Genomic DNA, 27,629 nt, shown 5'->3' on the forward strand with positions numbered 1-27,629 from the left:
AACATAAATATTTTATTTATATTTATTTTTGTCCACTCACTCTAACATTATTAAATGTTTTCCCCTGGGCCCTTTGTTTTAAATTGCCCAGTCTGCAGAGTTCGGGTTGGATCTAGTAGGAGACGAGGCATAGTCACCCGCATTTCTGCCAGTTTTCGCCAGTAGGTTACTTGTTCAACCTACTCGTGTTTTCTTGCTTCCGCTTGTGTTTAGTAGCTCTGAATACTTTGAGATTGTTGTATATTAAGTGAGGTTCGGAAGTGATGAATTAAGAGTGTAATATGAAATTTTCGAGTTAAGGTTGTCCATCTACAAGGGAGATTTTCTTAATCTTTTCAGTAAATTTTCCTTGGAGGTGGTCCCCGCACGACTTACTCTGGGTTTCAGGGTGAAATTCGGGGTGGGTCGTGTCATATAAGTCTAAGATCTCCTAATATTAAGTTCAAAAGTCATCGATGTGTGGCGGTGTGATAACGAGGGAAATACATGATAATAATGTGATGTTTCGATGTTGAACAACTACAATGTTGACTCCCCTCCTGGAAGGTAAACTGAATGTTAAAAGAAATGAACACGCCTGCCTTTTTGTTCTATTACAAAGTTTAACAAAAAGCCGATCAAATTAGTATAAGGAACTTGTTAAAGATGTTTTAAGTTACAAAATGAGGGAGACCGTATCAGATGACATAACACCTCTGAGAACTTGTGCAAGTAAAATCAAGTACGTGATCCAAAAGTTTAAGGAACGATCGAGTTTATAACAAGAAATTAACAGGTTAGTCTTCGAGCAGCGCTTCTTGTTCTGTTGATTTGCTATCTACCCTATGGAACATTATAAGACAAGAATTAACGAGCTCGATTAGTACGAGTACACAAAGCCGTCAACAACCTCCAAAAACTACCATACCAAATCAGCAGCAGCAGTAGTATTTGAGAAGTTACTGTGGGAGATGAAATTATTTGAGAAGTTACTGTTGGAGATTGAAGTACTACCATTATTATGACGAGACTAAAGATACAGTACAGTAGAGGTTTCTGAGTTTGGAAGCCATTGTTGCCAACAGTGTGAGGCCGGGGGTTGCCTAGAGTCTACCGACAGTGACAACATTATCAGTAAGGAGTCTGAACTTTCTCCCCCACACCATTACATTAATACAAAATACACAGGGAGAGAGATGATGGTGAGGTCAGAAAAGAGAGAGCCAAAAACAAAAGCAATTAAGAAAGAAAGGAGGGGGACTCCTGGGGTTAGGGGAAGAGGGCATGTGGATGAGTGGGGGACACACCAAACTCATCAAAACTGATCACCCCCCTCCCCTCCCCTCCTCCCCTCTGAAAATTATTGAGGCTTTTCTGACACAAAAACTTATAATAAAAAAGAAAAATAAAGCCCTGACCTTCTCTTGAGTCTTTAGTCTTTTACCCTCTCTCTCTTTCTCTCTCTTTCTCTGCTTACTTGAAAAATCTTGGAGGAACTGCATTTGGGTCAGTGGAGGAGACCCAATTGAGAAGAAAACCCTCATCTAGTTTTGAGCTTTTTAATTAGTGCTTGGAGATTAAAGGTCTGTGAAGGATGCCAAGATCAGGCCCAAGACCCTATGACTGTATCAGAAGAGCTTGGCACAGTGAGAGGCACCAGCCTATGAGAGGTTCTCTCATTAAAGAGATTTTCAGGTTTCCTCTCAATTTTCCATCTTTTGATTTTGGGTTTGAGTTTTTGTTTCATTTGGGGTTTTTTTTATTTGTCTCTAATATGTTGTATTTGGTTTGTACTTGCTTGTGGGTTTGATTAGTGTGGTGAATGAGATCCATAGCTCAGCTACTAGGAAGAACAAGGAGTGGCAAGAGAAGCTCCCTATTGTTGTGTTGAAAGCAGAAGAGATTATGTACTCTAAAGCCAATTCTGAGGTATAAAGTTGACCACTTTTTCTCAGTCAATATTCCTTACACTGCTAATGAGGTTAGGATTAAGAATTGGGTTTTGCTCTTTGCATTTTTGTACATTCCAGAGTGGTAGAGCAGTGCTGTGGTTTATATTACTGGGTATTGCTATTTGGTTTTTTTCATAGTTTCTGGTTTGCAATTTTTTTGTTTATAGGCTGAGTACACTGACCTCAAAACGCTTTGGGACCGAGCAAATGATGCCATTAACACTATAATTCGCCGCGATGAGAGCATTGAAACCGGTGAAGAGTTTCTTCAGCCTTGTATTGAAGGTAAGCTTATAACTCGGTCCAATTATATAAATTTGCATCTGGGTTTTCATGATTATCAATAACTCAATACAGTGTTGAATGAGACTATGAGAGCGAAGTTATTGATGTTGTTTGAAAAGAGTATGTCTTTCGGTTCTAGGCATTATATCTTTACTGAAAAGACTCTAATTTCAATGTTGTATCTCTTTATGTTGTAATATAACAACCCCAGCTGCTCTGAATCTTGGGTGTGTGGCAAGAAGAGCTTCCAGGAGCCAACGATATTCTAATCCAAGGTGTTATCTTAGCCCCATCACTTCTGATGTCCCTAGCGTAGCAGAGAAAGGTAGCCAAAAGGATCATACCCCTCATCGTTCAAAGTTTGTGAAACCCATTACTATCAACTCAAGCCATCTTGGCTCTGAATCCACTAAGAAACCCATCTCTGTATCTGAAAATGTTCCTCCTTGTGGTTATGACCAATGCTCTCCTAGGGATACACAGGCAACATCTAATATCCCTTCATACCCTCTATACTATGGGAATTGCCCCCAATTTGAAGAACTCAAACATGGTTTTGTTAGCCTTCCCAAACCAGTTTCGAAGCCTTTAGAGCCTGCCAGGACCAGTGGTGTCCCAAACTTGTTCCGCAGTAGAGATAAACCAAACTACAATACTCAAAAAGGTGCTAGGGACTGCCCTGATCAGACCCCAGATTTGGTTGGGTGTGATCTCTCTCTTCGGCTAGGCTCACTCTCTAGTCAATGCCCAAGCAGTGAAAACAATCCTCCACAGAAAGTCAGAGATGTCGGTGCTCAAGAGAGCAAATGTACTGATCAGCCTCCACAATTGGATAAAGAGCTCTCTTTCTTTCCCAAAGGTAATGAACATTTCCCTGTAGGCTCGTATATGGGTGATTGGAGCGAGTTTATGAATGCGCATTCAACGAGGAGAAAGCGAAAGGCAGATTTTAATCACCCAACAGAGGATGCTAAATTTTGTAGGCAGCCGGAGCTTCCATTCGGCCACTTTGCTGGAAGTATGGGAAATGGAGATCTGTAGGCTGACTCTTCTTGCTTTAGTGGGTTGTTTCAAGATCTTCTAGCGGAAGCTTCTTTTTCTTTTCTTTTTTTCCCTTCTTCTTCTTTGCAATCTTGATGTACTTCCTAGCTGGTAATGAACTGAGCTGCTTTTGCAGTTCCGAAATGTAAATAGTGAACTAAATAGGTTAGATTAGCGATTCTATGAGCCTAGTTCTGCATTTGCAGTTCCAAAATCTGAACCCCTTCTAGTACACTGAACTTTAATGAATATATGGTTATATCGGGGTACATTGCATGAGAGTGTGAGACTGAGTTTGGTTATATTGGCTTTGTTCTCGAGTCCAATTGATTAGACTGAGTTTAAGTGACAGTTTCTTTCTTTTCACATTTTGTGTTTGAATGTTGAAAATGCAAGGTGGTTTTTTCAGATTTGGAAATCAGGTGTTGGATTTGTATGAAAAGGGGAGCCAAATGGATCTATTTTCAATCAAACCTAACCTAAACTTTACTGTTTAAAGAAATAATCTTGATTCATTATTCCTTGCAGATAAGGTAAGGACCCATCTTCTGATTTGTCTATTACAAAAGTGGGGAGAAGATTTAAGATAAATCCTAGATGGGGATTTCTGTTTCCTTTGAGTGGGGGGACAAGGGGTTGTCTCTTTAATACATCTATTATCTCAAGCGCTTGTCTCTTTAATACGTCTTATCTCAGTCACTTTGTTTTTCTGTTGCAGTGGTTGTGGTGACTTGCGGAGTCTGTGGACCCTTTTCTGTTCTGTGTTGATTAAAAACTTGAAATATTGATGAATGACTGGTTGGGGCTCTTTCTTTGGTCTAGCAACTTTGTACTGGTGGTGACCAATATGTATGTGAAGGTTAGTCATCTGTGGGGTCAAAACAAATGCTCATCTTTCTTTTGTTTCAGCATATTCTCCTCTCTAAACAAGAGACTAGAGGATGTTAACTGCCTATAATGGATTTGTCTTTAGGTATTTTGTAGTGGTAATGACAACAAAAAGAGTGGGTGAAAAGATTTGAGTAGAACAATGAGGGAATGGCATCTCAGATCAAAGTTGCTAAAGGCTGAAAGGTTAGGTTATCTTAAGCACTACAGAGCATTTGTACAGCAAAAGGTGCTTTCTCAGAACCCATTTAAGACTTGAAGTTTGATTAGGAGTGCCCACATTTTAGAGTCTGTTAATTCTTATAGAGTTATAGTCATGCTTGCTTCTGAAAAAAATGGTGACAGGAGTTTAGTTTTCTGTTAAGAGGTAGTTTCGCTTTCACATTGATAACATGTAGATCAAACTAAATTATGGCACAAACTCGAATCTGCAGAATGCCAGAATGTTGATTTCATCAAAATTTCTAAGTCTAAGTATCAGAAAGTGGAAAAGGAATCGAGGCCTGCTATACAAATTGGCTGCTAGATTTCTGTAAACTCGTCTGCTTAGAAAAGAGAGTGAGATGAAGAAGTTACAGAAGAAGTTAAAGAAGAAGAAGGAGAATAGCTGTAATGAAACTCGATCTGCAAACGCTGGTGGAGAATTAAATCAGAAACTGTTTTCTTCTTTTCTTCCTCCGCCAGTTGCTTAAGTGGTACTGCAGCAAGAAATCTCTTAATGAACTCTCTACAACACTCTTTTCCACTGCATATTACTTCTGAGCTTTCCTCATTACTCTCAGAACCCCCCATTTCCTTTGAAGCTGCAGCCTCTGTTTTTTCTAAGTTACCCTTGGATATGATACTCGACTCATCGAACTTGAGCATGTATGCCTGGTTACACCCCTCAAAGAGTCTCTCCCCCAATGAATCAATGATATAGTAAGCATCGGCTTCAACCTTCAAAACAAAAAAATGGTCGTTCCAGCTTACAATGTATATCCTTGGTTCGTCAAAAATGGTGTTCTTGCTTATCTCGTTCCATATCTGGTCGAATGACATGTGCCCTTTCAAGCTCTCAAACTTCTCGGGGCTGAAGAATCCGATAAATGATTTCTCTGTTACCACCTCTAGAGGTCTAAGATCCGCTTCCAAAACTGTTTCAAGGTCAAAGTGTTTGTTGGGAAACAAGTTCATGTAAACCTCATTACTGCAAAGATTTTGCCACTCTGAGGAACCTTGTGTTATGAGGTTGTCATATTCAGACGTTGTAGGCATAGAGCCTTGGTTCGAATGCAGCCAGTGGGCGATGACGGCAACTACAGTTGAACATGCACTCTCACCGGCAGCCTTTTCACTGCGTTGGTCGAAGGAGGCAAAGAACACATTGGTTTTGAGCTTTGCCTGCCCATCTCTACTTGATACTTCCCTTACTTCCCAACTATTACTTGTGATGCTATTTCCATCTTGCTGGTATGATTGTAAAGAATGTTCAACCGTAGCTAGAACCTGAAAGAAACGAAAATATGAGTATAATTTGGGATCGACATCCTCTGGTATAATGTGGTTCACCTAACATTGCTCTTTTCTTATAGCTTAAAGTTGCAGTTCAAACTTAATTATCGAGTGTTGAGGCTTATGTACCTGTGTTGAATCACTTAGATGATTGTCATTAGCAATCGGATCTCCATTGACTTCAGTAGTCCTCTCAATCAATGGCTCTACTTTTCTCCTTGGTGGTCTAGGACTGAACCACTTTCGCTTCTTAGAGAACCAACTCTTCTGGCCCGAGTCAACCTGAGACGTCTCGGAACTCGGGGACGAACCCAACTCAGTCTGTGAGGTTTCATTCCCTGAAGCCCCGTCTGAATCGGTCAAGCATGACTCGTCCGTGTCACTAGAGGTGAATCGCTCGCCGGAACTCTTTTTCTCCTTGTTGGTCTTTCTGAAGCTTCTAAAGTAGCTGACCCCTCGTACCATCCTGTCTTTGTCAGACTCGGCCGAATCATCGACGATTCCGGCCGAGTCTTGTGCATTTCTGACCTCAGCAAAGCTTAGACAAACCTGCAGGTAACTATCAGAAAACATTAACAAAAGCCAAAGCCACACATTGATTAGTTTATTTTGCTTCCCTTGGTGTGAACATTGATTAGTTTAAGGTTTATAGGAACCTGTCTTATCTACTTTGGGGGATCTTAGTCTGAAACTACAATGTACGAACTTGTCAAGATTTGTTTGTTATTAAGTATTACAACCTTTCATGAATGATAATATGCAATTGGATTGTGATAATCATTTGGTATGAACTAGGAAACCACACAAGGTGTGGTGTTGAAGCCTCCATTCTGGTCAAGAAAAGAAAATCTTATAATAAAAACAAACTAAAACGACAATGGTTGTATTCGTATCAAAAGTGAAAATTGTTGTATATACGGCCGTGCAACTACATAATGTAATCATATTCAGTCATAACTATCCATATGTATGAATTATGATACGGTATATGTATATGTATTCGTGTCATCTAATCTTAGTCATCCACATGACATGTGTAGATATATTCCGTGTAGTAATAATATTATTCAAGAAAAAAGAAAAAGTTAAAATCAAGTTTATTCATTAAGAATAGGGTTTTCATCCATCCAAATTCAGTATGTAGTTATATAAAGAAAATTGTTATGAAGTTATTTCTGCACTATACTTGATCGAGTACTCTAATTTTATTCTTTTTGCTGTAAGATTATAGAACAATCACTACTTAACATGACCTAAAATGTGACTTAAAATAATGCATTACTTCCATTAAACGCGGTTGATATCATGCATTTAAATTCTTAAAAATGCAACTTCTATAATAAAAAATGGACGTGACCAAGAACTGGAAACACCATCAATATTGTCTGTATCCTTAATTGGTTATTAAATAATTGTTCTTGATGATGATCCAAATTAGCAAGAACAGAAATGAGAAAGAAAATAACGAACCTATCTAATCGATGACTTACCAAGAGAGTAGCCTCAATAGGTATGATCATCCCTTCCAAATTCAAATTTACAGAAAGCCTTGTATGAATCTCAGCCTCCATCTTCGAAGCCTTTTCTGCCAAGTTCATCGAAACCTTCCCCAGAACCGTTTTTGATTCTGCACTCTCTCCCTAAAATTCACAGAAAAACTTTACTTTCAAGCAAAAAAATCAACACAACCAAAAATTAAATAACAGATATGATGAAACTTACATGTAACAAAGTGAAGGTCAAATCCCAAGGACTAAAAGAACCACCACTCTGTTTCAACCCAAAACTACAGAGGCTCTGAAACTCATCGTCCCATTCAACGATTTCACCTTTTCCGGGAAACCCTTTACCGGTGTAGTTTTTCTGACACCTCGATCGTCCATAAAACGGCGCCATTAGCACTCCGGACGGACCTCCATGCTTTTTGGACCCTTTCCATTTCACCTCGATGAACAATGCCTTGTCTCTCTCGTTTTCACATGAAAATCCATGAAGCTTTAGCTGGTTGACTTTCACGTGAAACCTCCTCGTTGACCCGCCCGGCCACGGTGACCACTTCATCATCGATCTTCTTCTTCTTCTTCTTCCTTCTTGGGTTGTTTGATTTCCAGAGAACCAAGTCGAGCTTCGACAATTACAGAGGGTTTTTGTTATATGAATTGAGAAGGAACGTGAAATATGTAGTATGAGAATGATGAAGAGGGCCTGGAAATTGGTTTAGGGGTGTTTCTTTATTGGGTCGTAGTGACAGCTACGGCTTCTTCTTCTTCTTCTTTTCCTTTTTCTTTTTTCTTTTTTCAGGTGAAAGCTTCAATTTTCATGAACGAGTCCAGCTGCGACTCCACCCCGTGTTTCCGTTTGGTTTCTGATACACGTTTTAGAGGAAAATGTCACGTGCATGTCACGTGAGGTGTGCATGCTGATGTGGCGGCTGGGGACGCGTTGGGTGGAGTTTCGGTTCCGTGGAGGTCGCCGCAGGAGATTAGAAAGTCTGGTCTTGGGCGTCATCGGAGGTTGACACGGTGAATACGTAGGGTCAGTGTCGCACGTGGGGATTTGAAGGCGCCATTTGATTGGTCATGGACCTTCGAAGCAAAGGTGGGTTTACACGCTGTGATATTGACAAGTGTCCGTGACATGTTTTATCTGTGCGGCATTGATAAAACAAGGCAAAGTGGACAATGGACAGATTGGACACCAACAATGGTGAATTGGTGATGTTCCTCCCATTAGTGTTTGAATCGCCCATAGTGACTACAAGAGGATCACCAAATTGATTTTGTTTGGTTTTGAGGGTGCAGTTGTTCTTTTGAATGGGAAGAACGAAGGGTATGAATTTCTTCCATTGAAACAATTACGATAGGGTTTGAATTTTAATAAACAACATGATAGGCGTGAACTTGATAGAGAATATTCGATTTATGTTATAGTATAACTTAATACGCTTATAAGTTATGCTCATATAAATATGAGCGTGTGATCATCAAGAATTCAAGATACAATCATGCTATTATTTTTAGTCATTTATATGAGCTTTTTCAAGTTAATCTTTATCGATGAGTCGTGACTTGTTGGTTAGCTAGCCTAACTATTAGATGTTATGGTTTTAAAATCTCATTGTCATTATAAGGGTGAGGTGTGTTAAAAGTTTTTATTTTATTTAATTTTTTAATTTTTTTTTATCAAACAAACAACTGAAATGCTATAACGAGTCTGTTGTGAGTCAAACTCACGACCTCCCACTTACAAAGAGGAAACTAATACCATTAGACCAAATGGTACTGGACGGGTTAAAAGATTTTAAAAATAAAATTGAAAAGAAAAATAAAACTGAATAAAATTGGAGTCGATCCAACATAATTGATGCTTCCTACTCATATGACCCCAATTCAATTTATGTTAACGACGGGCCTGCTTCTTTAACTAAGCCCGATTAATCTTTATTGCCATTGGGCCCAAGATCAATAGGAAAGACAAGTCTAGGGCTTTAGGCTGGCAATAGTGACAGATGCACATGAAATCTAGCAAACCCAACTTCAACTCCACCTGTCCACCTAAATTCATTCATACAGCTAATTTGCAAGGGACAGGCATCTCCATCATACGAATTGATCTCTTAACTGCTTGCATTACATAATGCTTCTACAGTCTACATTAATAGGTTTGGCAAGCAATAATTTGACAAATAGCTCAAGCATTTCAGAGCATTAATTTACGGAACGATTGAGTATCTAAGTTAGAATTCTCATATCTCTAATCATTTATAAAACAAATAGCGTTAACAATGAGGCGTTTCACTGATTATTATTGTTGGGGGCGGGCGGCAACATTCATAATAAGCACGATTGTGTTGAAAATGAAATAGGTTAGGAAGAATTTTCTGATACGAAACCCTAGCTTCACGCTTCATAGTAAACATCAAGAAATAGTCTAGCTACCTTCTTCATTTAACCACGTTAGTTTCAGTCCTCCAATTTATTAGTTTTCATTGCACTACTTCCTTTTCGTTTTCATATAGGCTAGGTTAGCTACTCAGTAGTGTTGCTAATTAAAACTAGATTACCCTTGCGCAAGAATGACACATATGGATTAAGAAAGGGTGCTGAAATTCACACACCCCGTTTTGCATTCTACACACCATTTATGCTACTTTTACGAAATCACCATTGTCTTTATTTGTCTCATCCTTTCATCCTTTCTCTCGAGTATCTATTTTATCCTTTACCTTCAGTTTCTTATATGAAAATCAATACAGACAAAGAGACTTTTGGGTTGTTGAGAATTGAGATAAAGTCTCTCCATTGGACGGCGACACAAGATTGGCCGGATACTAGATAACTCGTCGGAGTGCCCGGCACATTTTCTTATTAGATCTCGTATTTCGTTTCTTCTACCTGCATCTGTTTCTCTGTAGAAATCTATGTGCTCAAAGATTTTGCAGAGAATAAACCATTGTTGTAAGCAGACTCTTATCACTATTCACAGGCATATCCATATCTATATATCATCCTTATTCTCACTTCTCGATCATAATGACTGCAATCATCATTCTTAGTTCCCTCAGGCACTTCTCTCTCCTCCTCACTCTCTCACTCCTCTCTCTCCTCCCTCCACCTACCTATAAATCCCACACAGCCCACAAGCTTGCGATGACGATGTTGAGATCGAGCCAAAGCCGCCAATTCAAAACCATGCCAATAACTGCCGGGATGGAGCTACGGAAGATTAACCGGAAAATCAAGTAACAGATTTCCAGGTGGGGAAGAATTCAGTTTGGACCTCGACCTAATCCTCTTCGATGGGGCTGTTTGTTGCCTTGCCGGCGTCATTGAGACGAAAGAAGCCGATGACTGGAAAGAATCGGATTCTCGGGTCCTCCGGTCGAGCAGCGAGTTGAGGTCCTCGATCGGGGTCGAACGGTGGTGGGTGCGAAAGAGTGAGGATCTTGTGGTGTGAGAAAATATTTCTTGTGAATTGTGATTGGCCCTCTGTTGTTAAAATTTGGTTACAGATGGACTGGGAGGAGAAGGAGAGAGACATAGAAAGGGTTTAACATCGTGAGAGGGAGAGGGAGGGGTAGTTTTGGAATAGAAATTTGTGGATTGATGAAAAAATATTAAAAATTATAAAATGTGTGTAGAATGTAAAAATGGGTGTGTAAATTTCAGCACCCTGAAGAAATGATCCTAATCCTCTTTTCTAGCATCCCTGCATTAGGCCTCATCATTTGGTCCTTCGGTCCTAGCCGGTCCTAAAACCCGCCCTACCCGGCCCTCCATTAGGGCGGGCCGGCCCTAGCCTTTTTCAAATAGGGTAGGGTAAGGGTTGAGCAAATGAAACCTGGCCCTACCCTATTAAACCCATTAGGGCCAAGCCCGGCCCGGCCCGGCCCTAAAAACCGGCTCTTTAGGCCCTAATAATTCTATATTTTTTTATTTTTTTTAATACGTCTCTTATTTTTTAGATCAATACAACTAATCTTCTTTCTTGTAATTGGTTTTGTAAGCTTTATTTCTTTGATTTTCTTTTTCTTTGTTAAACAATGATTGAATTTTGATGATTTAGAGAGATAGTTCATGAGGTATATGAATAGAACCACTTAGATTAATATTTATTGATACAAGTTCTAAGTTTAAGTATAATATATATCCATGTATTTTAAATATGACTAAAAAATAGAGTGTATTACATACAAGTGATATAATTCTTGAGAAAATTTTGAGAAAAAAATAAAAAATAAAACTAGCCCATTTTGGCCCTATTTAGCCATATTTAAAAGGCTGGGTAGGGCCGGCTCTACTCGGCCCTTTTAGCCCTAACAAAATGGGCTTTTAGGGCGGGTAAGGGTTTACATTTCAAGCCTCGGTCCTACTCTATCCGGCCATAAATTTTGTTGACTAAGTAAGTCAAGCCCTACCCGGCCCTACCCTAAGCCCTAAAATTTAGGGTAGGGCCGGCCCTAGACCGGCCCATGATGAGGCCTGCTGCATATAGCTAGCTGTTTCCACTATGCATCCCCTTCGATTCAAGCAAACGGCTCTTATCGTTCCTTTCGCTTTTGTAACATCTATAGTTTAGTTATAAACTTCATATGTGAAAACTAAAAAGACGTAATTTCTATCTCACTTTTTGATAGATACGCAAGAGAATATATTGATTCATTCAAACTAAAAAGCGCAACACGATTAAGGAATACCTCAACTTTCTACACTCCAGGGTTATATTATATGCAGAGAGAGCAGCTAGCAGAGGTCAAAAAGAGAGAGAGAGAGAGCAGCTAGCAGAGGTCAAAAAGATAAGGCATCGATCCCACTATATGGCACTACATTCTTATATAAATCCATCTCTATCTCTCTCTGTCTCTCGTATTATAGTTGTTCAAGTTCGACCATATATTCTTCATTTTTTCACCTTCAAGCTTGTTGAAAACTTACACAAGCTAAGCTTTTCAAATCCCATCATCAGGTACCTAATGCTTAATGTAATTAGTTTATCTGCAACTTGATCATATACTATGATTTTGATTAGTGACCTTAATCAAGCGTTTGAATTTTTGTCTTCCTAAATTCCTAATTCAGCGAACCCCTTTGTGCCTAATACCTTGACCCTTCGGTCCATATATATTATAGATACTCACTTTACTAAGTCATACTACGACCTGTCCATATACTTAATTATCACTAATCGTTACCGGTGACCTAATTGTAAGGTTTTGCCCAAGCTTTTTCTGATATCTATTCAATACTTCGTTGATTAACTTGGTCTCCTAATTGGTTAGTTTCTTATTATTGCTACATAGGGCTTAATTATGAGATCATGCTGACACGATCATGATGACTAACGATGCACATATTAGTATTTTGCAGATATTATTGATGCTTGCATGATTTATAGAGGCGTTTGGAGGTGTTTGGCTGATTTGAATTAATTTTCTAGGTGTTATACATTAATTCGGATCTTCTCCAATTAACGCTAGCATGGTACCAATAATTAGCTTTGTATTTAGAGCAAAACACAGATATAAACTGCAACCGGATGTGACACTTTTTTTTTTTGAAAGTACCGGATGTGACACTTGACACTAGCTAGCTTGTGTCCCAAACTTGAAGATGAAATCCATGTAAATTGTGCAACCAATATAATAATCGAACACTTGGTAATTTATATATAGTACATGTTAGCATAGACTAGTTCATGCTTAATTTGATAATCAATTAATCCGTAGTTGTTGGATTTAAATTCAAATGTATGTGGAGGACAATGAGTACTCTAGCTAACATGCTTCATATTTCATCCACAGCTGAATCGAGCATGATTGAGTACTGAATCGACCGATTATCTAAACAAATGTACGCATCAAGTCTATGTGATTCCATATAATACCAATTTTCGGTAAATTGTCGTTAAACAAAGAGGCGTTTCTATAGCACACGGTGTTTGAATATTAATTTTGCTAGATCAAAATATTCATCTGAGTTTCTATTTTTCATGAACGAGAGAGACTTTGATAGCTGCCCCGATCACTCCCACATATATGATCACTGTATAAACCCATGAGTCCATGACTGATTCAACTTCTAGAAGCTAGAGTACATGTTCATTATCAGTGCTGGGATATATATGCATTCACATGTTGAGATCGATCTCTTCGATCGAGTTCGAGTCGATCTGGGAGAAAAAATAAACATAAACCCTGCTGGTGTTTCTGTACACGTACAGATTTGTTAGGTTGGTATGTACTCGTGTTTCAGTGATATTGGTTGGGATCATTCATAATGATCATCGTATCGATTAGATATATACGTATCATTCGATCAGCAAGTCTGCAATATCACTACTAAGATCTAGACGATTATAAATAGGGAATGCGTATCTTGATCATCATCATCTAAATTATTATACTCGATCATGATGATCAAAGTTATATATATATGTAGGTGATGATCGATCCAGGAAATTAAAGTGAATGAAGATGATCCCCAGCCACCTAATTAACATTCCTTAATCATCCCTAAGAGCGGAAAGAATTAACTAATATCATTTTCCTTCAGGTAAACCCTCCCCGGGCTCACCCGATCGAAGGCTTATGCTTTCATGATGGTGCTTCATTCACTGATGCATATATAGTTAATTACTTCGAATGAATCTTTAACTCTAACATTGCTAGTTAGGGTTTAGGGTTTCACAGAAACATGAACAAATGGAGGAGAACGAAGATAAGTACTACAGCTAGGGCTTACGTGAACAAATGGCAAATTGGGTGACCAGAGTATACGTATCGAAACTGATCGACAAAAATCTCTGTTATGATATGCGTACGAGTCCATGTGAGCATTCCCATCAAATGCTCATTGCTATTCCTCTGAATAAACAATATGGTTGTTCGTGCAGTGCTGGCTTAATTTTTATAGTCATATTTGCTTAATCTGCGTTTAGTTTGGGAGAAATTAAGGGCTTGATAAACTGGAGCATGTTGTTTCAGGAGCATAAGATCCAGGATGAAAAGAAGAGAGATGGAAACACTTGCGCGAAGTGTTTCACTTCCTTTCTGGAATTTTGCACATTTACCAAACATATCGCTGATTACACGAATGAATGAATTCTTCGCGGGCTTCTTTGTTTTCTTGGTTTCTGCATTCGAGTTTATATACAATCAACTGCATCAGAATTTGAGGATCTTGTCCCATTTATGCTGCTCACTCACACACTCACAGTACTGCTAGCTAGTATGATCGATCAATTAAGCAAATTTATGCAGAGAGGTTCATATATATTCCAAAATGAACCAAGTTCAAGGTCGTAGCACATGGTTTTGTTCCCACCATATATCCACCAGCTAGCACAGGCTGTACTGATTCATTTGCTGCCCTGAATCAAAGGTTTTCTGCGACAAATTAAATTAAGGATTCTAAATTCCTCACGGGTAATATTTTGAGACGTGGTGTTTTCTATTTTTATTCTTGTAATAATTTATCAAATCATCAAAGCAAGCAATTGTACGAGCCACACTATCATATGTAAAAAGTTCAATAGACAATTTTCGACGTCTAATTTCCTCCACAATGACACACTCGACCGTAAAGAAGGCTTCCCTATGTATTCAACCATTCACATATGTTCACTGGTGGAGTATTACGACTCACGGGCTGCAATTGAAACGGAGTAACATAAACTATTTGTCTAATCTGACCAAATTAACAAAAAGGAATCTATTAGCCTAATCTTTTCCCATTTTCTCTTGGTTACGAGGGATGCAAATTTGACCTAACATATAAACAAAACTTTGATAACGATACCTTGATCATGAGCTTTTCTCTTGAAGTGAAGTGATGGAACCACTGGGATAAGGAAGAAGAAGAAGAACAAGAAGAAGAAGTTGAATTAGGATATGAGCATATATGACCCACCATTGAAATTGCTGAGCTGCCCCGACCTAGTGGGCAAATGCTAACCCTGACCTTATTATATATGCTCCAAACAGACCCAATTAATAATCTCACCTTCGCATTCAATTGCAACTCTAGAAACAAGTCATCTATCATAAAAGCTCTACATCATAACGATAAGTAACCAAATGCATCCCCTTTTTCCATGATAAAATCAGAAAAAATCCATACAAAAAAAGTCGAACGGCTTCTGATAGACGTTGTTGTCTTGTAATTTTGTTAACGTATGATATGCAACAAACATGTGATTTGGTGGTAGATTATCAAAGTTGGAAACGATTCGAGCTTTGTTTAGTCCACAACACTATTATTTGTGTCTAAAGGCGAAAAAATATTCTAAGAAGATGTCCTGATTACATGCTAGTCTTTAGTTGTGTATTTTGAGATCGAGTAAAGAAAATTTGGCAAATTCGATAAGTTGCTTCAAATGACTTGCATGATGAAAATGGTTGTGCACAAAATCAGGTAAAAATGAAATTAACACTAATTTTACAGAAAGAAACTTGTTAAAAGGAAAAATACATTTGAGTACACTTGAAGGACCCCTAGAATAGGGTCGTTGAATAGTCAGTAAAACGTTGACCCTATCTTCAAACTGAGGCACACATTGACACATAGAAAAATGAGAGGACTTGAGGCACCGGTTTGATCGTAAATTCAACCCCAATGGAAACCAAAAATGGAGCTTTAATTAAGCAGTTGGCATGTCTGAATGAAAACAAGGCGGCTTTCAGAGATATTGAAATGGAGACACTGAAAAAAGAGTTAAATATTTGAATGTACTTATTGGATCTGCCAATGAACATAAAGACCTTCTCTTTTGACAGTTGTGTTTAAAAACATAGAGACACAGCCCACCTCAGATCTCTCAAAACTGTGACACAAGCACACAAACAGATTGAGCAAAAAGCCAGAGCCCCCCATGCCGCAAATACCACTTGCTTATTAAGCCTCTGCTTCTCAAACTGGGGAGGTGAGAGCTACACCTCTCTCTCTCTCTCTCTGTTTCTGATTCTCTTCACATCAAAATCTTTGTTTCTCTGCAACCATGCTTTCGTTTCATGGCTACCCATTACTCAACACGGTTTGTCTTCCTCTTCTCTGGCCTAAATTTTGGTTCTTTATCGTCCATTGACATTGTTCAGCTTTATTTCTCATCTTTGAGTTCACACCTCAACTGGGTTTTCGTCAATTTTGGTGTTGTTCCAATGCATTGATGTAAAGGATTTGAGAGTAGTTGGCAGATAGCAAAAAGTTAAATCCATGTGTTGAACGGTTGAAAGCTTCTGTCTTTGTTCACATATTTGTTCTCATCTTGATTCTAAGCGAGTCAAAGTTCTCTTCTTTTCCTTTTTCATCTCTGCTAATTATTTCTCTTCTCCTCTTTCTCAATTCAGCTTCCAAATCTCTTCTGCTGTGCTTCCTTTTGGTAATGGACCTTTTTGTTCAAGAAGCTTTGTGGTTATCTTTATGCTAGAAATTGTGTAGATTCAGTTACTGAACCTTGATCCTGTGATTGGCCACCTCATTCTTTTTCTTTTTTCAGACCCTCCTTTTCTTTGTATCCCTTTTTCTTATGTGAAGAATTCTAGTCTATTTGGTTGGCTGTGTTGTCTTCTTCAATCTTTGATTGTCAAAATCTTACCTCAATACTGGTTCTTAGAGTAGCTATGGGAGGTAGGAACATGATTCATGTCATAGGCTTCATATTGTTGTCTGTTCTCCTCTCCTCGGAGACCTGCCTGGCTAGTGTTAGACATTTTGGGAAACTTAGTCCGGGTTTTGAAGGGGCTCAGATGCATTGGATTGATAATGATGGGCTGTTTCTCTTGTCTAATCAATCTGATTTTGCTTTTGGCTTTGTCACCACTCAAGATGTCACTTTATTCATGCTTTGTGTTATCCACATGGAAAGCAGGACGATAGTGTGGACTGCAAATAGGGGTTCTCCAGTTTCTAATTCTGATAAGTTTGTGTTTGATGATAAGGGTAGTGTGTCGTTGCAAAAGGGGGGCAGTGTGGTCTGGTCTATAGATACTGGTGGCAAGACAGTTACTGCAATGGAATTGCAGGACTCGGGAAATTTGCTTTTGCTTGGGGATGACAACGGAGTAGTTTGGCAGAGTTTTAGTCATCCAACTGATACTCTATTATGGAACCAGGAGTTTCAAGAAGGAATGAAACTTCAAAGTGAACCAAGCTCCAATAATGTAACCTATGTTCTTGAAATAAAGTCTGGCGACTTGATTCTTTCTGCAGGTTACAAAACACCACAGCCTTATTGGTCCATGGGGAAGGAAAGCCGTAAAACAATCAACAAAGATGGTGGGGCAGTCACTTCAGCATCTATCAGTGCAAATTCATGGAAGTTCTATGATAGTTCCAAAGTGCTACTATGGCAGTTTATTTTCTCATCCAATGTTGATGTAAATGCCACATGGATTGCAGTTTTGGGAAATGATGGAGTTATTTCATTTTCCAATCTGCAGAATGGAGCTTCGAATGGTCCTTCAACAACAAAAATACCTGGCGACTCATGCAGCACCCCTGAACCTTGTGATTCATATTTTGAATGTTTCAGCAACAACAAGTGCCAATGCCCTTCAGGTCTTAGCTCCCGTGCCAATTGCAAGTCGGGGATTGTCACTTCATGTTCAAAGGCTTCCACAATGCTGACAAGTGCTGGTGATGGGCTTTATTATTTTGCTCTGGGATTCATTTCACCCTCTTCAAGAACTGACTTGGAAGGTTGCAAGAGCTCTTGCCTTGCCAATTGTTCATGTATGGCTATGTTCTATCAAAACAGTACAAGGAATTGTTATATGTTTGATAGGATAGGTAGCTTCCAAAATTCGGACCAGGGCTTTGTTTCTTATGTTAAAGTGTTGAGTGATGGAAGCAGTGGGGGCAGCGGAAGCAAGAAACATTTCCCTTATATTGTGATCATTGCTGTTTCGACAATAGTTGTTATCTGTGGCTTACTCTTTGCAGGATACCGATACTACCAGAGGAAGAGAAATGCACGAGAACCTTCTGAAGATAATTCAGAAGAGGATAATTTCTTGGAAAATTTAACTGGGATGCCAATCCGTTTCAGTTACAAGGATCTTCAAACTGCAACTAACAACTTCTCAAAGAAGCTTGGGCAAGGAGGTTTTGGCTCAGTTTACGAAGGGGTTCTCCCAGATGGAACTCGACTTGCTGTGAAGAAATTGGAAGGCATTGGCCAGGGAAAGAAAGAGTTTCGAGCTGAAGTTAGCATCATTGGCAGCATCCATCATCTGCACTTGGTCCGGCTCCGGGGTTTCTGTGCAGAAGGACACTATCGACTTCTTGCTTACGAGTACATGGCGAATGGATCCCTGGACAAATGGATTTTCAGGAAAAACAGTGAAGATTTCCTATTGGATTGGGAGACAAGATTCAACATAGCAGTGGGTACTGCCAAAGGACTAGCTTATCTCCATGAAGATTGTGACTCAAAGATTATTCACTGCGACATAAAGCCTGAAAACGTGCTCCTCGACAACAATTACAATGCCAAAGTCTCAGATTTTGGTCTGGCAAAGCTTATGACCAGGGAGCAGAGCCATGTCTTCACAACAATGCGAGGAACTCGAGGGTACCTTGCTCCAGAGTGGATCACAAACTATGCTATTTCAGAGAAAAGTGATGTGTACAGCTATGGAATGCTGCTGCTGGAGATCATTGGTGGAAGAAAGAACTATGACCCATCAGAAACCTCTGAAAAATCACATTTTCCATCGTATGCCTTCAAGATGCTGGAAGAAGGGAAACTCAAGGACATCTTCGACTCCAAGGTGAGGATAGATGACGTGGACGAGAAGATTTCTACTGCAGTTATGGTAGCATTATGGTGTATACAGGAAGACATGACTTTGAGGCCAGCAATGACTAAGGTTGTTCAAATGCTTGAAGGCATCTGCCCTGTTCATCAGCCTCCAACTTCCTCAACAATGGGGTCTCGCCTCTACACGAGTTTTTTCAAATCAATGAGTGAAGGGGGGACTTCCTCGGGTCCATCGGACTGCAACAGCGATGCATACCTTTCTGCAGTGCGCCTTTCCGGGCCAAGATAACATTTGCTGAATATGGGAGTGACGGTTCTTGAGCATTCATGGATGACATAAGCTTATTGTGTATACAAAATCTTCTTCTCCCATGTATCTTCTGTATATTTCTTTGATCACTTAAATTTTGTAACATGTAGCCACTACTATTTAAGCTCAGTCATTCTGCTTGTTCTGTAAATAAAGAGTGTCCATTGTAGTTAAGTTTTGCAAAGTAGTGAGATTTTATCTTTTTTTCTTTGGTCTCCAAGTATAGAAATTATAACATATCTTGCAAATCTTTCATACTCTGACAAAAGGATAACCCTAAACTACAACAGCAGAAAACATGGAATTTGATTATAATTTCTCTTATGGATTCAGATGTGATCTTGCAATTTGGATACTTTAAAAAAGATTTCACTGATGGAGTCCTGCAGGTCTTCAGTTAAAACCTTAAACCCTATTCCTTGTTGCACTGAATGTTCAATATTGCAGGTAAACGTCACTTCTTTGGTAGAAGAAGACACTAGTGTTCCTTTCAATCATAAATCTTTCATCAACTTGTATGGGGCAGTAAGAAGAATTTAGGGGGCCACCATTGAAATTGCTTCAACACAGTGCCCTGCGCTGACGACGGGTATTGCCATTGACCAGCACTGGTTTGATTGAAGCTAAAGACCGATATCACTTGCAATATTCTCTGCAACACAGAAATATATGAGGTTTGGTTTTCTTCTTCTCTGGCCTTAATCCAGTTGTTTCTCATCAATTGTCATTGGTATGTTTCTTGATTATAGATTCAGCTTTGTCCTTCTTTTTCTTATAATCCCTTCAGTGGTGTAATTGTTACCGTATATTTGGTACTGTACTGTCATTTTGGGATTATTTTTAGTTATTTACAGTGGAGATGTGCTTTTCAGTTTCTGAAACTAGATGATTAAACAGTTGAAGTTCATATATAGTAGTTTCACATTCTTCTTTATGGTCCTTTCTAATGGAAGTCTCTTGACTCTTCTTTGGTTAGTTGCGTCGTTCTTTTGTAATCTTTGAGTCTCAAAATAGTAGCTCAACACTGGTTGTTATAGTAGCCATGGGAGGTTGGAATTTCATACATTTCACAAGCTTCATACTTTTGTATGTACTCCTTTGGTCTGAAACCTGCATGTCTAGTGTTCAATATATTGGGAAAATTAGTCCAGGGTTTGAAGGAGCTCAACAGAATTGGATTGATTATGGTGGGTTGTTTCTCTTGTCTAACCAATCTCATTTTGGTTTTGGTTTCTCCCCTACTCCCCAAGATGTCACGTTGTTTCTACTTGGTGTTGTTCACATAAACACTTCTTCAGTAGTCTGGACTGCAAACAGGGGTTCCCCAGTTTCAGATGTCGATAAGTTTGTGTTTGATGATAAGGGTAGTGTGTCGTTGCAAAAGGGGGGAAGTGTGGTCTGGTCTATAGATACCGGTGGCAAGACAGTTACTGCAATGGAATTGCAGGACTCGGGAAATTTGGTTTTACTTGGGGATGACAATGGAGTAGTTTGGCAGAGTTTTAGTCATCCAACTGATACTCTATTATGGAACCAGGAGTTTGAGGAAGGAATGAAACTTCAAAGCGAACCAAGCTCCAACAATGTGACCTATGTTCTTGAAATCAAGTCTGGCGACTTGATTCTTTCTGCAGGTTACAAAACACCACAGCCTTATTGGTCCATATGGAAGGAAAGCCGTAAAACGTTCATTGAAGACGTTAGGGAAGTCACTTCAGCATCTATTAGTGCAAATTCTTGGGAGTTCTATGATAGAAGAAAAGTGCTACTATGGCAGTTTATGTTCTCGGAAAATGCTGATGCAAATGCCACATGGATTGCAGTTTTGGGAAATGATGGAGCTATTTCATTTTCCAATCTGCAGAATGGAGCTTCGAATGGTCTTTCAACAACAAAAATACCTGGCGACTCATGCAGCACCCCTGAACCTTGTGATCCATATTTTGAATGTTTCAGCAACAAGTGCCAATGCCCTTCAGGTCTTAGCTCCCGTGCCCGTTGCAAGTCGGGGATTGTCACTTCATGTTCAAAGGCTTCCACAATGCTTACAAGTGCTGGTGATGGGCTTTATTATTTTGCTCTGGGATTCATTTCACCCTCTTCAAGAACCGACTTGGAAGGTTGCAAAAGCTCTTGCCTTGCCAATTGCTCATGTGTTGCTGTGTTCTATCAAAACCGCACAAGGAACTGTTACATGTTTGACAGGATAGGTAGCTTCCAAAATTCGGACCAGGGCTTTGTTTCTTATGTTAAAGTGTTGAGTGATGGGAGTGGCGGCAGTGTGGAAAGCAGGAGTGTAAGCAAGAGACGCTTCTCCTGTATTGCGATAGCAGCTATTTCGACAATACTGCTTGTTATCTGTGGCTTACTTTATGTGGGATACCATCATTACAGGGTGAAGAGAAAAGGAAACTCACCACCATCTCTTGAAGCATCTTCAGAAGAGGATGGTATCTACGAAAATGTGCCTGGTATGCCCATCCGTTTCAGTTACAAGAATCTAGAAACTGCAACAAGTAACTTCTCGAAGAAGCTTGGGAAAGGAGGTTTTGGATCAGTCTATGAAGGAGTTCTTCCAGATGGAACGCGACTGGCTGTGAAGAAGTTGGAAGGAATTGGTCAGGGACAGAAAGAGTTTCGAGCTGAAGTAACCACCATTGGCAGTGTCCGTCATCATCACTTGGTCCGGCTCAAAGGATTCTGTGTAGAAGGAAGCCATCGCCTTCTTGCCTATGAATACATGGAAAATGGTTCCCTGGATAAATGGATCTTCAAGCAAACCAATGAAGAATGCTTGTTGGATTGGGAGACAAGATTTAGTATAGCATTGGGTACAGCCAAAGGACTAGCTTATCTACATGAAGACTGTGATTCAAAGATTATTCACTGTGACATAAAGCCTCAAAATGTGCTCCTTGATCATAATTACCATGCCAAAGTCGCAGATTTCGGTTTGGCAAAGCTTATGACCAAGGAGCAGAGCCATGTTTTCACGACACTTAGAGGAACTCGAGGTTACCTTGCACCAGAATGGATCACAAACCGCGCTATATCAGAGAAGAGTGATGTGTATAGCTATGGAATGCTGTTGCTAGAGATCATTGGTGGTAGAAAGAACTACGACCAATCAGAAAGTTCTGAAAATTTTTGTTTTCCATCATACGCCTTCAAAATGCTGCAAGAAGGCAAAATGAAGGACATTGTCGACTCCAAGGTGAAGATAGATGATGCGGACGAGAGGGTTTCTACAGCGATTACAGTTGCATTGTGGTGTATACAGCAAGACATGTCTCTGAGGCCATCAATGGCCAAGGTTGTCAAAATCCTTGAAGGGGTCTGTCCTGTTCCTCAGCCTCCAACTTCCTCAACAATGGCTTCTTCAGTATCAACATGCTGTATCAGTGATGCCTACATTTCTGCGGAGCAGCTTTCTGGACCAAGATGAACATTCTGCTTTTGTTGATCAGTAAAACATAATATCTTGGAGGCCATTGTTGGCATTCACAAATATATGCATGCCTTTCCAGTTCCCAAATTTCTGTAGCTTTATTTAGTCACTCAAACCTTGCAACAAGAGTCTTTACTTTTCTTTTTTTTTTGTAGAAAAAAAAAAGAAGATGCAATTTCAGTTCCATTATAATCATGCACAGATCGAAAAATGCAACGAGTTCAAGGATTGGAAATGCTTTAGAGAACATACATGGAAATTGATCAGTACCTACATTGCTGAAACAACTTATCCTTGATCGCTTCTCTTTTACGAACGCTTCTTGCACGCCGCCATTCACCGCCTCCACCATCAGCTCCGCCGCACGCGCCGCCTTCTTGATCGCGTCCTTCTTCGCCCGGTCTGTGATGGAGCTTTCTCCCATTTTTTTTTGGGAGAGGCTTGATGGAGTTGTTGTCCTTCAGTTTTTTTTGTTTATAAGTGGGACCTTCCTGCCCGCGTAGGCCCACCACTGATGGATCCGCCTAGCCACGCGTCGGCACCTCTTACCCCCAGTTCGCAAGAATCTCGGTATTTTCTTCTTCTTTTAATGTGGGACCCTCCAGCCCGCGGAGGCCCACTAGTGCCGCCTAGCCCACTTTGGCCCAGTTTTATTTTTTCTTTTTCCGGGGATATGGTGTATAATAGAGAGCCCTGGAGTCGATGGCATGCGATTACTGCCCCTCTGCTCTCTTCAAATTTGGAGCGCCCATTGATTCGTAACCGTCCGTTAAAGATGGCCTCCACCGCCGTCTCCCTCCTCTGCTCCACAACCTCCCCGTCCTCCATATTTCCATTCAATCCCACTCTTCCCGCCAAATCCTCATCTCCGGTCAACTGTCTCCCCGCCGCCGATGCTTCTTCTTCTTCAGGCAACTCCAAAGCAAACTCTAACCAAACTGGATTGGTTTGCAGAAGAGGACTGGTGTTCACACTCACAGCCACACTGCCGTTGCTTCTTCCTCCTTTCTGGGAGGCCTTCACGGCGAAGGCAGTGGAGTGAGTCTACTCATGTGTATACTCTAATTCTTTGGTAATTTTATGATTTTTGAAGTAGTTATTTGGTTTGGGTTTCGAAATTTGAAAGGCCGGATACAAGTGTGTATGAGGTTATGAAGGAAGAGATTAGCAAAGTTGTGTCTAAAGGAAAAGCTGCCGGTGTGCTTCGATTTGTGTTTCATGATGCTGGGACCTTTCAATTGGATGACAATTCGGGTAAACTATCCGAGTTCGTTTAAAAATTAAAATTAAGATGTATTGTCTTGGTTTATAGCCATATGCATTTTGAGTACTGTTGGTATTTGCAGGTGGGATGAATGGTTCAGTCATATATGAACTCGATAGACCCGAAAATAAAGGTCTTAAAACTCCCTTCAAGGCATGCATCTTAATTTATCTCTTTCTATATTTGCAAGTTGCTATTTTGTTAAATGTGAGGAAATGAACTTTATATGATCTACTACCAGCTAACTCCTGGGTGGATTAAATTATTGGTTAGATTCTAGAGAAAGCAAAGAATGAGGTGGATGCAGTGCAACCAGGTGTGTGTCTTCTGATGTGAAGTTTGACAGGGTTTTTGTATCAATGGATGAATTTGGTACTGTGCTAACATGTTGCGGATTTTTCGATGTTTAGTATCGTGGGCAGACATGATTGCTGTGGCTGGAGCTGAAGCAGTTTCAGTGTGTGGAGGTCCGACTATCCGAGTTGCATTGGGCAGACTAGACTCCAAGTAAGCTAATAGAAAAGCTATCTTATGATTTAGTATAACTATTCAATTTCTTAGTATGGGTAAGTACTTAACATACTGCTAAGAGTTAGAAACAGAGTTTAAAAAAAAGTCTAAATCTTGCATCTCTGCAGCATTAATGTGTTTCGAATCCGTTGTTGGCGTTGAGATGTATGACTCTCATTCTCTCTCATCACTTTCCAGGGAGCCTGATCCTGAAGGAAAACTTCCTGAAGAAACTCTTGATGCTGCTGGTCTGAAGCAAAGCTTTCAGACAAAAGGCTTTTCGTGAGTTCATATGTATCTAAAGATTCCTTTTTGCAATTTTGAAGTTCTAGATTTGAAGCCAAGTTCTTGAGATATTCATGGAAATTTGTTAACTATCTTTACTTTGTGATACATGTAACTGATTTCTGTTTAGTTACAATGGTTACTGCATCACAGTTGAGCAAATTTTGCTCTCTTTGACTTCACTCGGTACAGGTTTGAAGTAGATCATGATTGTATCTTTTGTTTGCAGAACTCAAGAGCTGGTTGCTCTGTCAGGTGCTCATACTCTGGGAAATAAAGGTTTTGGAAGCCCAACTGTTTTTGACAATTCATACTTTAAAGTTCTTATTGAGGAATCCGTGTCTTCAGGTAAACATTAAGATGGTCAACTGCAAAAAGAAAAGAAAATGACTTTAAGTTTTCTATTTCGTTTCACTTCAGTTTTTTGATTACTTGTACACTATGCAAGCAGGTAGTATGTCAAGCATGACGGGGCTTCCTTCAGATCGCGCACTTCCAAAAGATGAAGAATGCTTAAGGTCTATATCCTCTCAAAAAACTTTAAGCTGCTTATTGTTTCTTCTCTAAGCAATTGAGTTCATGGTATCAGTTAATCAAACAAGAATTAAAAATTCCCCGCTGCCGAGATACAAAAGTAATAGCCATTGTCTTTTAAACATCTAATTTTGTGGAACAATCAATCCTCAAATTCTTCAAAGTAGGTGAAAGTTTGAAAGTAGATGAAATATTTTGATCTCACAAAATACAATAAAGATATTCTTTCAAAATTAACGGTGTATATCTGTATCTTTTATTCTTTTTTCTTTTGAGAAGGTTTATATCTTTATCTGGATATGGAATGGACAAAATATTTTTTCACATTGAGTTGATGCTACGGTGAAGAAGGCTTTAGATTAATGAAGATATCCTTGTAGACTGGCTTTTGCTCGCCAATTATATGGATGACCATCTACATTCTTTCCTTTTAATCACCTGAAGAAAGATGAAAATCCATGTGCTGTTTAGCCATCAACTAAGCTGCACATAATTTCCTGCAGAAGAGTTTTGTTTATGACTATCGTCTCTTCTTCCGCATATCCAACTAAAATAAAACTTTTTTCATGAACAGATGGATCAAAAAGTATGCCGACGATCAGAACACTTTCTTTGAAGATTTTGAGAAGGCTTACATCAAGTTAGTGAATTCAGGAGCAAGATGGAAGAGCTTATGAATATTTGCAGCAGCAGGATCATGTTTTTGGTTGGGCCTGCTTCATGCAGAAATGAATACAGTAAAGAGCGGACAAGTATACCGAACGGGCAACCAGAGCCTCCATAAACAGACAAACAGTTCAGAGTGAAAGCATAGAGTTGGTTGGGCTTGGTCTAATTGGACACTTTTTAAATAGGTACGTGCCCAAAGTTATGTAAATTACAATATAGATGATTAGCTGCAATCTTTAATCAAATGCTTAGCCGAAAGAGTGAGATGGTCTGGTGACACCAGACAAGACTATCTTGTATAATTATTATTATCTCATCCAATGATTTAGGTTCTTATGCGTAATTGATCAGTAATTGTTTACTTGCTTTGGGCGCTTTTAAGCGGAAGAAAATATGGACTTTTAGACTAGAAGTAATGCCTACTATGTGGGGAACTCTTAAGGTTATTATAGCTATAATTCTACAGGTAGGAATGATGCTGTATCATAAATCTTTAGGTGTATAATTCAATTTCAGAAAGGTGACCCATCAAATAGGTACATACTTGATAATTACTCTACTGGTGGGGTGATTCTCAGCTGGTATGCGTTGAAATTTGCCATGATTTCTAAACTCTTCTAAAAGAGTAATGTTTGGACGCTTATTGTGCTCTCGAGTATTGAAACCGTGAGAGTTGGAAGTCGTGATATCTAATACTCCAAAGCCAGTAAGACAGTAACCATCAAGATAGCTTATTGTGTAGGTTACACGCAGAGAAAAATTTCATACAGGATGGATGAAAGTTAAGAAGCAATTGAATTTCGATGGATGGGTTTGATAGAAGAAACCAAAAGAGAGAGACTCGAAAGAAATGCAGTGGTGAAGTTATATATTCAGTGAAGTTCTAAGCCAACAACATAGGTCCAAAGGTGTATGACTATGTATATAGTGTGAGAATATTTTCACGTAATGGTTAATCTCGACCACTGACAAAACGGGCTTTGGTTCTAAAGTGTGGTTCAGATTGATAAACAAAACTTATAAGATGCCAAATATCTCTAAACCAAGAGCAGTGTGTGGTCTTTACTTAAAATATGAGATTAGCATCAATTAACGTCTTGCTAATGTACAATTATACATATACATTAATACATACATAACTAAAAGAGGGATTAGATGCTCAAATACTTCAATAGGGCTTTCAACCCCACATATGTCCTTCAATTTATTTTCTAATTTGACCATTTCTTGTCTAAGTTGTCTTTGTGGCAATGGTGGACGGGAACTGGGGATCATAGAGAGCAGCATGTGGCAAGAAAATAAGATTGAAAAAATTGATAGGAAATTTTTATTTGAAAAGGAGAATTAAAGTTGGACCGATAGAGGTTGTATGATTGTTTTCAATCGATGGAACACAATTCCATTTCGCAAACAAAAATGACATTTCTTTTATACCCAAACTCGAAATTGGGACCTCTAGCTGAACCCTACAGTTTTTAAGAGACAAGAAAGTCTAACGATTAAATAAGTAGATACCATGAGGGGCTTCGAATAATAACGAAATAATAATTACAAAAACTGTTAGGAATGCACTCAAGAGCTTACAAAACTGATAGTGACAATTTAAGCAACAGACCATGTTAGACATATAGAGCTAGAATATATAAAAAGATGATGCATCATTGTTAGTCCCCCTCCCAAGTATTAGAACTTTCCCTGTTGAAGACCCACTTC

At 39.3% G+C, this 27,629-nt stretch overlaps 5 protein-coding genes across 5 annotated transcripts; 4 read left to right on the plus strand and 1 right to left on the minus strand.

Moving 5' to 3' along the window:
* Positions 1 to 1,348: 1,348 nt before the first annotated feature.
* LOC101295200 lies at positions 1,349 to 4,025 on the plus strand. The gene is made up of 5 exons (XM_004292935.1): positions 1,349 to 1,674; positions 1,794 to 1,908; positions 2,099 to 2,216; positions 2,428 to 3,075; positions 3,976 to 4,025. The coding sequence occupies exons 1-5, from the start codon at positions 1,574 to 1,576 to the stop codon at positions 4,023 to 4,025; spliced, it is 1,032 nt and encodes a 343-aa protein (XP_004292983.1). The 5' UTR covers positions 1,349 to 1,573.
* Positions 4,026 to 4,560: 535 nt separating this feature from the next.
* On the minus strand, positions 4,561 to 8,026 carry LOC101310190. Its single transcript, XM_004291406.1, has 4 exons — positions 7,362 to 8,026; positions 7,130 to 7,279; positions 5,769 to 6,188; positions 4,561 to 5,633 (listed from the first exon to the last, which is right to left on the minus strand). Exons 1-4 carry the CDS (start codon positions 7,701 to 7,703, stop codon positions 4,692 to 4,694), a joined length of 1,854 nt encoding a protein of 617 aa, XP_004291454.1. The 5' UTR covers positions 7,704 to 8,026; the 3' UTR covers positions 4,561 to 4,691.
* Positions 8,027 to 16,076: 8,050 nt separating this feature from the next.
* On the plus strand, positions 16,077 to 19,403 carry LOC101310488 (G-type lectin S-receptor-like serine/threonine-protein kinase SD2-5-like). The gene has a single exon (XM_004291407.1). It carries the CDS (start codon positions 16,756 to 16,758, stop codon positions 19,183 to 19,185), a length of 2,430 nt encoding a protein of 809 aa, XP_004291455.1. The 5' UTR covers positions 16,077 to 16,755; the 3' UTR covers positions 19,186 to 19,403.
* Positions 19,404 to 19,925: 522 nt separating this feature from the next.
* On the plus strand, positions 19,926 to 22,651 carry LOC101295491 (G-type lectin S-receptor-like serine/threonine-protein kinase SD2-5-like). Its single transcript, XM_004292936.1, has one exon. It carries the CDS (start codon positions 20,249 to 20,251, stop codon positions 22,649 to 22,651), a length of 2,403 nt encoding a protein of 800 aa, XP_004292984.1. The 5' UTR covers positions 19,926 to 20,248.
* Positions 22,652 to 23,429: 778 nt separating this feature from the next.
* Positions 23,430 to 25,924, plus strand: LOC101295782 (putative L-ascorbate peroxidase 6-like). Its single transcript, XM_004292937.1, has 9 exons — positions 23,430 to 23,692; positions 23,781 to 23,908; positions 24,001 to 24,071; positions 24,192 to 24,234; positions 24,329 to 24,425; positions 24,627 to 24,710; positions 24,943 to 25,061; positions 25,162 to 25,231; positions 25,822 to 25,924. The coding sequence occupies exons 1-9, from the start codon at positions 23,430 to 23,432 to the stop codon at positions 25,922 to 25,924; spliced, it is 978 nt and encodes a 325-aa protein (XP_004292985.1).
* Positions 25,925 to 27,629: the final 1,705 nt, after the last annotated feature.

This window comes from Fragaria vesca, linkage group LG2, assembly GCF_000184155.1.
Source record: "Fragaria vesca subsp. vesca linkage group LG2, FraVesHawaii_1.0, whole genome shotgun sequence".
NCBI classification, from domain to species: domain Eukaryota; kingdom Viridiplantae; phylum Streptophyta; class Magnoliopsida; order Rosales; family Rosaceae; genus Fragaria; species Fragaria vesca.

Coding starts and splice junctions, on each gene's coding strand:
- LOC101295200 (XM_004292935.1), top strand. CDS start 1,574: ATGCCAAGATCAGGCCCAAGACCCTATGACTGTATCAGAAGAGCTTGG. Junction 1,675..1,793: donor CTCATTAAAGAGATTTTCAG/GTTTCCTCTCAA, acceptor GGGTTTGATTAG/TGTGGTGAATGAGATCCATA. Junction 2,217..2,427: donor TCTTCAGCCTTGTATTGAAG/GTAAGCTTATAA, acceptor TAACAACCCCAG/CTGCTCTGAATCTTGGGTGT.
- LOC101310488 (XM_004291407.1), top strand. CDS start 16,756: ATGGGAGGTAGGAACATGATTCATGTCATAGGCTTCATATTGTTGTCT.
- LOC101295491 (XM_004292936.1), top strand. CDS start 20,249: ATGGGAGGTTGGAATTTCATACATTTCACAAGCTTCATACTTTTGTAT.
- LOC101310190 (XM_004291406.1), bottom strand. CDS start 7,703: ATGATGAAGTGGTCACCGTGGCCGGGCGGGTCAACGAGGAGGTTTCAC. Junction 6,189..7,129: donor CTATTGAGGCTACTCTCTTG/GTAAGTCATCGA, acceptor AGTTACCTGCAG/GTTTGTCTAAGCTTTGCTGA. Junction 5,634..5,768: donor ATCTAAGTGATTCAACACAG/GTACATAAGCCT, acceptor CGTTTCTTTCAG/GTTCTAGCTACGGTTGAACA.
- LOC101295782 (XM_004292937.1), top strand. CDS start 23,430: ATGGCCTCCACCGCCGTCTCCCTCCTCTGCTCCACAACCTCCCCGTCC. Junction 23,909..24,000: donor TCAATTGGATGACAATTCGG/GTAAACTATCCG, acceptor TGGTATTTGCAG/GTGGGATGAATGGTTCAGTC. Junction 24,426..24,626: donor TTGGGCAGACTAGACTCCAA/GTAAGCTAATAG, acceptor ATCACTTTCCAG/GGAGCCTGATCCTGAAGGAA.